We start from the raw sequence: 11,203 nt of genomic DNA, 5'->3' as shown, positions 1-11,203 counted from the left end.
AGTAGTTACATGGTGTACCCTGGAGGAGACGTTTGGGATTTGATTTGCCAGAGTTCAGTTGTAGCTTTCGATTTCTAGACTAATGGTTTAGATCCTGATTATCTGGGTGGATTAGTGCCTGTTTTTACGAACATAATTGTTTCTCTCTTCTTTGTTGGGGAAAAATCAAAATGCTAAAATAAAAACTTAAATACAACGTGGGTTTGGGCTTTGAATTATGAATACATGAGTAGTTGTTTTGGTCTTGAAGAGAAAAAGTATTATGTTTTTCAAAGATGTTTCAAAACTCTCTGATTCATTATTGTCTGCATGTTTGGTGGCGTAGAAGGAAGACACTGAACTGAATTTTGCATATAAATTTTTATGAATTTTATATTACACAGCTCTTAGCTACAGCATGAACAGTGGAAGCTAAAGTGTTCTTTCATTCTATGCTAGTTTTGCTTTCATTATTTACTGTTTACCACTGTGCACATAAGTGAGTTACTGTCTCGACTTTTTTTTTTTTTTTTTTTCAGTGAACATATGTTTTCTACTCCTCAAAAATAGGCTTACTTTGAAATCAATAGTATTAGGATCAAATTATTGAAAGCAGGAAGTAGAAATGAAAGTCTCAAAAGGGTAAAAAGGATTGATTCAGAAGCACAACTGGAAGCATCTAGTTTCATTTCAGATATATATCTCCCTCCAGAATGTCATAGCTCTCCCGTAAGGATCCCAAAAAATGCCAAAAGCTTTTTATTCATGCACCAGAGTTAACTAGTAACATTTGAGCTACTGATTATTTTATGTATATGCTGTGAGGACGTAGGGGATAAAGATCCGTTTTTAAATGTGTGCTTAGTTCCAATATTGTGTGTTGTAGTTACCGGTAGATTATAACTACAATTGTTCAACTAGGTACTTAGTGAAATGCACATTTCAGGGAGGGCTTTTAATTGTCAGATGACAAATTTTTGCTGACTAAGTAAGTTAGTGCACAATCAGTTGCATGCCATATAAAAAGCTGGGTAGAAAAAGGAGTCTGGAATACTAGAAGAGATCTAACATTTTAGAAACCACAAACAGAAGTATGGCACGTAGAGGAAATCTTGGAGTAAAGTACATGAGTTAATAAATGCCTGTCCTCTTTTCTTGCAGCAGATGCTATTTCAGGATTGCTTCAGAGAATTTCAGGTCTTAAGGAAAAAATTCATAAAGGGAGACAATGCAGTCTAATTCAAGAGAGAAGTTCCTGATCAGTACCTTTTATTTGTTAAAAAATTGTCAGAAAAAAAGTGTACCCAACTTACAATTGTAGGTGTATATCATCTGTACATAGGCATATTTAAAACTAGACTGTGTGAAAAGTGAGAGCTAAAAGATACTCTGCAGAAGATTTGGATTCAGAAGCTGTCATGTAGAAGCTGAAGTTAAATAATTCAGTCTCCTCCTGCACTGGAAGGTGGAGGGAAGGCACTGAAGGATTACAGTTCTCTTACAATGATATTACCAAGTAAACCCTAGAGGGAAAGAATTGGAATTTCATTCCAGAGTGTTTCAAGTTATATTCCTTCAGTATTCAGGTGATGAGCTAGGAAACTAGCCATCCATATTGTTACTATTTTTTTTGTTTGTTTTTTAATTATGTTGGAAGGAAAAAAAGAAATAGTAATTTAAAAAACATGGATGTTTTAGTTCTGGGGTGGACAGAATTGTTAGTGGAGGGTGCTTTTGTTTTTCTGTGCTTTCTCTGGGGCAGGCTTCTCTCACAATTTTCAATCTGGCTGTTGTGCAGGTGGTTGACCAGATTGACACGCTGACGTCCGACCTCCAGCTGGAGGATGAGATGACAGACAGTTCCAAAACGGACACGCTCAACAGCAGCTCCAGCAGCACAACAGCCTCCAGCCTGGAGAAAGTCAAGGTGCAGGGTAGTGCACCACTCATCAAGCCACCTGCACACCCTTCAGCTATCCTCACTGTGCTGCGGAAGCCGAATCCACCCCCGCCTCCGCCACGACTGACGCCCGTCAAGTGTGACGAGCCTCCAAGGTTGCCTCCTTCAGCCAACCCTCTCAAGACTAATGGCACCCTACTGCGAAATGGGGGTTTGCCCGCTGGGCCCAACCGCATCCCGAACGGAGATATGTGCTGTATACCGAACAGTAATTTGGAGAAAGTTGCCATGCACCCTCTGATGCACAGACCTGAGAAAAAAGAGCGGTGTCCTCAGCCAGGAGCAAGGGAACGGGTACGATTTAGTGAAAAAGTGCAGTACCATGGCTATTGTCCGGACTGTGATGTTCGGTATAACATTAAAAACAGGGAGGTGCATTTGCACAGTGAGCCTGTCCGTGTTGTGGGAAAGCTGCCACACCAGTGCCCTCTTTTACCACCTCCACCACCACCACCTCCGCTGCCTCCGTTTCCTCTGGAAAACGGAGGGTTCGGGATAAGTCCCAGTAATAGCTTTCCTCCTCCGAGACCTGCTACTGTGCCTCCACAAACTGCACCAAAACCCCAGAAGACCATCTTAAGAAAATCAACCACTACAACAGTGTGATGTATGCCACTTGAAACAACCCTTTGTTTTTTCCTATATATAAACATAAGTAGGTAATAAGCACTTTCTACTTGAGCAATAAAAAGACCCAATGTGTTACTGCTTGTGTCCAGTGAAGTGGCATAAAAATTACATGGTAAGTACAAAAAGAAATGCTTGCTGATCTTACTTGTACTCACCAAAATATGTCATTATAGCAAAGGATGCTGGAAAAATATTCACGATTTAGCTCATAGGTTGTAAATGTCTTTTGCCGTTTCATATCTGTAGTGTTGTTTTTGAGACAGTGAAAAGAAAGTTCAGTTTGAAAATACTAAGTGGTGATTTGTGATGGATTTCAGTCTGTCTGACATAAGGGAATAATCGTTACTCCTGTTTTTTGGGAAACTGCCTGTTTTTAGCAAGTACCTTTTAAAATGTCATTTGACAAAGCAAAATGGAGTACCAGATAACAGCTTTTGACTGGACTCTAGCAAATGCATTTTTCTCTGCCTGACTGCTTGAATGAAGGCATTGTGTGTGGAATGGTGGAATAGGAGGTAATCACTGGACTTTCAGGTACTTTGATCTTTGGTAGGGAAGTAAATAAATAATTGAAAGGTATGTTGATGTCCTTTTGGAAAACTGAATTATCTTGCATTTTGTTTCTCTCTTTCTCAATATGCCACAGCCAAGGTGAAGTACAGAGTTTTCAGATGAGCAGGGATAGACCCAGTCAGTTCCCCCCTATTTCCACTGCTCCATCTGCAAAATGGTAGTATTTTATCTCATGTGTGATAGTGGGAAATTAAAACCATAAAGTGTAGTCTTGCATTTTTCACAAAGCTTTTGTCTGGTGCAAATCTCTTTTTGAAAGCAAAGAAAATTTTGCCTAAGGTCTTCAGGGACATCTACTTAATTCATGTAAAGAGCTTTGAAGTTGAAAAGCTCTGTGCTATTACGAAGCATTAACATGCAAAACAAGATATTTTACATGTTATCACATTCTGATGGTGAACCCAATTAATATTCTTACTAGTTGAAAAAAGGTCCTCAGTGGTTTTAATTATTTTATAAAAGAACATTCTTTTAATCTCACAAAGAGAATTCTTGGAACCTAGAGTTAAAAACATCCAGTTGGTGAAGAAAATCTGATTATAAATCTGTTATTTACAAAAGTTGTGCCAAATTAATCTCAAATGGCCCAACAGCAGATGCTATATAAAAGCAGTATGCTTTTTTCAGCTGAAATGTAAAACATTCTGTACGACAGACAAAAACAGACGAACCTGATTTTTAATTTAAATTCCCATTTGCATGCAGTATTAGGTATTAAACTGAAGACCAATCTTCAGGCAGTTTCTCTATATACACAGTATAGTACAATTCTAGTATTTAAACTGAAATAATAAGAGTAATCATAACAGAAATTCTAACAGATAACTACCCTTGGAGAACCCTTTGCAATAAACAAAGATTCTATTTTGTGCAAATACACATTTTAGGATCTAAGGCTTCGTGTTGTGTTCTCTGCGTAACAGTAGCATAGCAAGGAAATCGAGAGCAAGAAAAGAAGGTTATCAGGAGTAGTCAACATGGATTCAGCAAAGGGAAATCATGTTTGATCAGTCTGATAGCCTTCTGTGGTGGTGTGTCTAGCTGGGTAGATGAGGGGAGAGTAGTGGGTGTTCTCTCTCTCAGCTTCAGGAAGGCTTTTAACAATGTATCCCACAATATCCCCATAGGGAAGCTCAGGAAGTGTGGGTTAGATGAGTGGACAGTGAGGTGGATTGAGAACTGGCTGAACAACAGAGCTCAGAGAACTGGGATCAGTGGCACAGAGTCTGGCTGGGGGTCTGCCACTAGTAGTGTTCCCAAAGGATCAGTACTGGGTCCAGTCTTGTTCAACATGTTCGTCAGTGATGTGGATGAAGGGACAGTGTACCCTCAGAAAGTTTGCTGATGATACAGAACTCAGAGGAGGGGCTGACACACCAGAAGGCTGAGCTGCCATCCAGTGAGACCTGGACAAGCTGGAGAGCGAGGCAGAGAGGAACCCAGTGAAGTTCAACAAGGGCAAGGGTAGAGTCCTGCACGTTGGGAGGAGTGACCCCCCAAGCACCCACCCATACAGGTTAGGGGCTGACCTGCTGGAAAGCAGCTCCATGGAGATGGACCCAGAAGTCCTGGCGGACAAGAAGTTATCCATGAACCAGCAGTGTGCTCTTGTGTCCAGGAAAGCCAACGGTATGCTGGGGCTCACTAAGAGTGTGACCAGCAGGTCAAAGGAGAATCTGCTGCCCTTCTGCTGTGCCATAGTGATGTCACACCCAGAGTACTGTGTCCAGTACTGGGATCCCAGTTCAAGAGAGACAGGGAACTACTGCAGAGAGTTCAGTGGAGGACTACAAAGATGGTTAGGGCACTGGAGCATTTCTTATGAGGAAAGGCAGCAAGACCGGTGACTGTTTAGCCTGGAGAAGACTGGAAGAGCATCTTATCAATACTTGCAGATATGTAAAGGGTAGGTGTCAAGAGGATGGGGTGTGAAGGTGCATTGATGTACATGCAAGTTTGGGTTTTATTGCAGTGTGAAGTTTACAGTTCTCAGCTCTGGAAAGTGTAAGTGGCATCTGGCTTTCAGGATTTCAAGTCTGGTTTTGGTATTCAACATCTTCCATCTTATATTTTGTCCTCTTTTTCAGAATTGCTTTCTTATCCCTTTTCCTATGCCTTCTGAGTACCTTTTCACAATTTACTGCCCTTCTTTGTGCCTTTTCATGGGGGGAGAGTATTGTGCTGTAAAAACACAGCAACTTGTCAAATGCAGTTTTGAAATGAGAAGGAAGTACATTGTGGTTCTGTTAAGTTTGCTACCCTAGGATTTTTTAATGCACCAGTGTGTTCCAAGATGTTCGTTAAATCATTCTGTGATCATTGAATCAATTCTTCTGTTTTAATGAGAACATCCCTGGCCTGTGTCCTGTTGTAAGGTACTGGTATCAGTACAACAATTTTACATTATTAACATGACAGAATAAAATTCAAGTTAAGATAGGTAAACTTGCAAAGCATGGGAAACAATTAGCTTTAAGCTTTGCAGCACTGTCTGCAAACTTTAATAAAACAGCATAAGAATGCAATACTATATTCAACCAGCTGTGTTTTTTACATTTATATTAGGAATATAATTTCTGTTAATCTGTTTTGAACACCTAAAATATAGCATGGTTCACATCTTGCTGAGGAAAACACAATAAACTAACCAGAACCAGACAGAAATTGTCTGCCTTTGAAATGTTAGTGTAGTATCCTTGAGTTTATATTTAGTGTTTTGCAAAGATGTTAATACCTGATAAACAGAATTGCCAGTAACTACTCAGAGCTTTAATTCAGCATTTGCCATATTTCAGACTGCTACTCAGTTTTGATTCATCAAAGGTATTTTAAAGTCTGAATTTTCCATGCCTAGACTTCTCAAATGCAAATAGGAGGAGAAGTGGTTTCTATCAATTTAATGAAGAGGATGAGCTTAGGAAAATAGACATAAGCGGTGAAAATTGCTTCATTTGTAATAATTGCATTGCTTTGTAAAATCTATCATATAGGTGCTTTGTAAGAAAGAAACACTAGGAGACTAAAATCCAATAACAGTTCTTTTTAAGGGCATGAGGTAAAAATCTTCAAAAATATGGATCTTTTTATCACCTAGTAAAAGTCACTGCTCTTCCTTGTCACTTGTCCTCTGGAGTTGTTACACCTTTCATCACATCATCCACTGTTCATAGAAACAATTAAAGATTCCAAATATTCATCCTCCTTTTTAATGATTAGATCAACATTTTATTCAAATGTTATGCAAAGTGGACTACAGCTTTTGTTAACTTCCTTCAGATAACTTGACTATTTGTTTTGAAGCAGAGTGCAGTGTGAATTTTTTTAATTTCCAGGGGGAGTTGTGTATGCCCTCTGGACCTGCTCAGATCTCTTTGTTACCATGTTCTAATTATGGCTTTCCTTTCAGTGTTACCATGAACAGTAATTTTACATGTGGAGATAAAATCATGCTACAGTTGCTGCTTCACTCATCTGATTTAAAGTGAGCATGAGCATTGGGCACATTTTTACACAGGCAGCATTTTACATTCCTGGTTTGTATATATTCTGTGATCTGTGCTTTTTCAGAGAGGGTCTGCGTGTGTATAATCAAAACGCCTACGTATTGTTCCAACTACTAATATTGAAAACATCAGGCTTACAGCCATAGTAAGGCCTTGTAAGTGAGATAGGTGCAAAGGCATATGGTAGAAGAGATGTCTATGGTAAACCATGATAAGCACAATGTTCAGAATACTTATCTGAAAAATACTTGATACCTATTGGGTTTGGTATCTGAAAAATACTTAATTCCTACCCACACTGTATTTTGTAGGGCAATATGTGATATATAGCATGCAATAGTTAAGTGCTGCAGCTAGTGTTGCTGAATCTGTTAGCACAGACCATGCAATTCACAGCTGAACTGCAAGCAGCAGCAGCAGCACTGGTATTGCTGGCTCAGCGTGCTGCAGCACAGTGCATATAAACTGCAGTTCAGTCTCATCTTTGTTTGATTTAATGGTGATGGTTTTTAAAATGGAAAAACGAGAAGAGATTTCATCTCACTGACCTGTATTGTGGTGGAGAAGAATCCAAGAGAGCAAGCTTCTCCCTCAGTCATAATTTTGATGAGGCATCTGTAGTAATTTATCGTGGGATAGCTCTGGAGAACATGTACTGTATGCGTTACCTGGGATGTATTGTTTCAGTGGTGTATGCAGGTGAGACCATGGCTGTATTTAGGTTGTCCAGTCTTTTGTGATGATGAATCTTTGTAAATTTTGAGACAGGATTCTCTTATTATAGGTATTCAGTTTCTTGTCAGTTTATAAAACTAAGGTGGAAATCTCTTATGCAGGTATGACCAAGAGGAACTAGAACCTTTCATATTTTCTGTGACTGCTTTTGTTAATGTAGGACTATGGATATTCTGTCGTGTGATTCATTTTTTTATGGATAGATGAGAAAAAAGTCAGGTTTGATCCAGTAAAAGAAGCAGAACATAAATTGGACCAAATAGCCAGCCAACAGCAGTGCTTCAAACAGTAAGACCGGGACCATTCTGCCTTGCTTGGGGACAATGAAGAGCGGAGCTCCAGAAACTGCTGTGTATTCTCCTCAAGAGAAGAGTTTTTCTCTTTCTTCCTGAAATATTTGATGTATTTATCAAGACTCTTCAAGGAACTGAGCACCATCTGCCTCACTGTTGTTTGTAAATTATGTTCATAATAGGAAACACTTTTTTATAAGAGTTTTCTGATGTCAGATCTGTCCCTTTATGTTGCTTGTCTGATCTTTTGGCTGATTTCTTTTGCAAACTTACAAGCGATAATGGAAAAAAATAATTTACTTAAGAAAGGAAAAGTAACAGGTAAATCTGGGGGAAAAAAAGGAGTTTTGAAAATATATTCTTCAGCAGTGCTACATGATGATGATGACTATGTCAATCTCAGAGTTTGTTTTTCTTTAAGTAGGGTTTTTGTAATTTAAACTTAGTCTTGAAAATTCAAGGGAACAAGGAAAAAGCCAGTCAGTGGCAGTATTTTTCATAAAAGTGTTTATTTCCTTTCTAGTTCAATGTTGACTTTGCTAAGGAAAAGCTATTAATGCATGTCAGTCTCCTTACTTGATAATTTAGCATGTGAAAAACAGAACATGATGATAATATCTTTTTGTATAAATATCTAATGACTACAAAATATTTTGAGTTTCATTTTTTACAAATGCAGTGATGGTTATGTACTGGAGCTACAATTACATTATCTTTTGTCACCAAGGAATAACTAATATACTTTATTTTTAATGGGTGACTGTTGTCCCTCAGTTTCACAATTTCAACATGATTATGTGGTTCAACTTTATAATGTTAATTTTGGCCTTCAGACCAACATGAGACAAAACATTGTGTTTAGCAGTCATTAAGATGAACTACAGCCAACATCAGTGGAATCTGACTTTTAAAAAAAAGCTAGTGTACTTTCCTCAAGCCCACTGCAAAAGATTGGTTGCAGAATATTTCTGGTACTGCATAAAAAACTGTTTGTACATCTGTATGTTCCAGTTTCTTCCTTGTTTATAAAAAACATATGCAATGTAAATGTTGGATTTTCAAATATTTTATATGAGGAAATGCTGATTCATTGAAGCTAACACAAAGCAAAAGAAAAAACACTGAGCTTTACAATATCATGTATTTACTCTTATGAGAAAACTATATTATTTCTCAATAGTATATAGCAAGACATAAGAAGAAAGGCACTTGTACTGCTATGTAGTAGTTTTTACAGATGAAAATGCACTTCTTTTGCATTGGACAACAATACATCTGTACTGTTGAAATGTATGAAGAATATGGACTGGAGGCAACTTATAACTTTATCCATATCTCTGTGGACCAGCTTCCTCATACTTTGTTGTTAAACCAGTGCAGCTGAATCAATACCAAAAAAAAAGATAAAGTTATTTTTCTTTTGTTTGCTTTCCTTCTTTTAGTTTGAGTTATAAGACAGTACGGGCCTTTCTGTATCTGTAATAAACAGAGGCTTATGGGGTTATATTTAAAGGGTGGGACATGCATATGCTTGTGAAATGGGTCTAGCAAGGTGGGAGGAGAGGGTATATTGCAGGCAGAATCAGAAATAATAGAGCCAAGTCATTATGTCGATACTGGAAACAGCAGAATTCTCCTGCATTTGAAAGCTGCCTCCATTCACTTCAGATGTTTTACAGTACAAAGATTTTGACAAATGTTCTTAAATAAATCTACTGATACCTTAACTTGTACTACATTACCCAGGCAGGGCAGTAGTTGAAATAATTCTCTCCTTTTAGCTCACTAAGTAAAGTAATAAAAGTAACTTCTGCTGTTTAGGATATAACTGGAAAATAAGGGTGATGTCCTCATTAGAATTAAGTGTTCATGTGCTAGAATTGAAGATAGAGAAATAATACTGAAACCTAACTGGCATTCAATAAGACTTTTACCATTAGCAGTAGGGGGGAGACTTTTATTAGTAGCTATCAAGTGAATGTAGAACCTGTTAATGCAGAGAAAAAATTAGATTAAATAATAAAGTAAACAAAGAAAAATGTGCTTTAAGGACCCTTAAGTGCTGTCCTGTGGGACAGGAAAGTGATAAATTTAAAGGAGATGCTAATGAGCTAGTAAGAATTTAGTATCTCTGGGACTTGTCCTTTAGGTACAGTGTGAGAGAAACTATTATACATAGCTGTATTGCCCAGGAGGAGCACTGGGAGGCAAAGACAAACTTCTTCCTGGAGGGACTGTGTTCCTAGCACTGAGCATTTCTAGACCTGCTACTAAATCAGATATAAGGAGCATGATAGCTCAGTATCCCTTGCATATCCACACATGGCTGCAGGACAGTGTAGTAAGAAAGCAGTGCACCAGTGCACTACAGAAAACACAAACCACACAATTTGCATATCTCAGGATTGTAATTCTGCATTAGAATGAAACAGTATTTGGGCAGTTTGAAAGTATGGGATTTTGTACCTTCATTATCTCCTTCTTCCCTACTCTTCCTTTTCTTTCTCCACAAATGCATAGTAAATTAGGAATGGGATAAAATTTACATTTAAGTGTTTACCTTTATTTAATGTGGATCAATATTACAAAAATTTATTATATTTGACAATACAAATTCATATAGAGAATACTCAGATTTTGCCAGTTCACTTTTAACCAGAAACATGGCAATCAACAGTCAGTGCTCAGAAGTGAACAAGAAAGAAAACAATTTACCTTCCTTGCCTTAGTATGGCTTGACTGATACTGGACAGCCAGTAAGACTCCCCATCTTGTCACTGAGTTGACTGTTAAGCAAATGATTGAAACTAAGTTTTCTGTTGTTGTCACAAACTAAAGGTGCTGTATTTCACAGATTGAGGGGCTGTTTGATGTGTCTGTCAAACGTGAAAATATTCACAGCTTTATGGTTAGTGCTTTTCATCTTAAATATTCAGAATAAAGATTCTGATGCCAAAATTTATGTTTGGATATTGGACGAGAGAAGAGAGCGGGCATCTTTTAATCATCTCTTTGAGAATATCAAAAGTTTTCCATCACAAACTTGGGTAGTTTCTTGTCAGAACTGGCCTGGCCTTCTAGGCTCTGACTTTAACCTGAAGACTAAAAGGCTGACAATCCCTGGGGCTCTCAACTTCCCTCTAAAGTGTTGGTAGCTCAGGAAGTCTGTTTTTGCAAACCACGGTAGTATCAAAACTAAATAAAAAACTTACTCCCTGAAACAATTTTAACAGTACATTTGTTTCCAGAATTTTTTTTTAATAACTCTTTATTGTTCTGAAATGAAATGCTGTAATTCTGTATCAATACAAATACTCTTACCCTGTGTCTACTCAAGTCTTTCAAGCAGCATATATCATGGACAAGAAAATCTTGCAGAGCAACTGCTGCAAATGTAAGAACTGTCTTGTATTTCTTTGCTGCAGTATAGGGTTGCTCACCTCTCATATCAGCCCTTATTTCTTTAGTGGAAGTTAACAGGACATTGTATACAAATTTGAATTGCAATTTTAATTTGTATTGGAAATCAA

General features: G+C 37.9%; 1 protein-coding gene across 1 annotated transcript; it reads left to right on the top strand.

The window, feature by feature from the left end:
• Positions 1 to 1,777: 1,777 nt before the first annotated feature.
• PRR16 (proline rich 16) lies at positions 1,778 to 2,545 on the top strand (the record flags this gene model as incomplete). Its single annotated transcript, XM_008940692.1, has 1 exon — positions 1,778 to 2,545. A coding segment is annotated over one exon (768 nt), but the record flags the coding sequence as incomplete, so codon positions are not given.
• Positions 2,546 to 11,203: the final 8,658 nt, after the last annotated feature.

Source organism: Merops nubicus, unplaced genomic scaffold, assembly GCF_000691845.1.
Source record: "Merops nubicus isolate BGI_N331 unplaced genomic scaffold, ASM69184v1 scaffold5870, whole genome shotgun sequence".
Taxonomy (NCBI): domain Eukaryota; kingdom Metazoa; phylum Chordata; class Aves; order Coraciiformes; family Meropidae; genus Merops; species Merops nubicus.
Note: the sequence above shows the minus strand (reverse complement) of the source record. Positions and strands in the feature narration are given on the sequence as shown.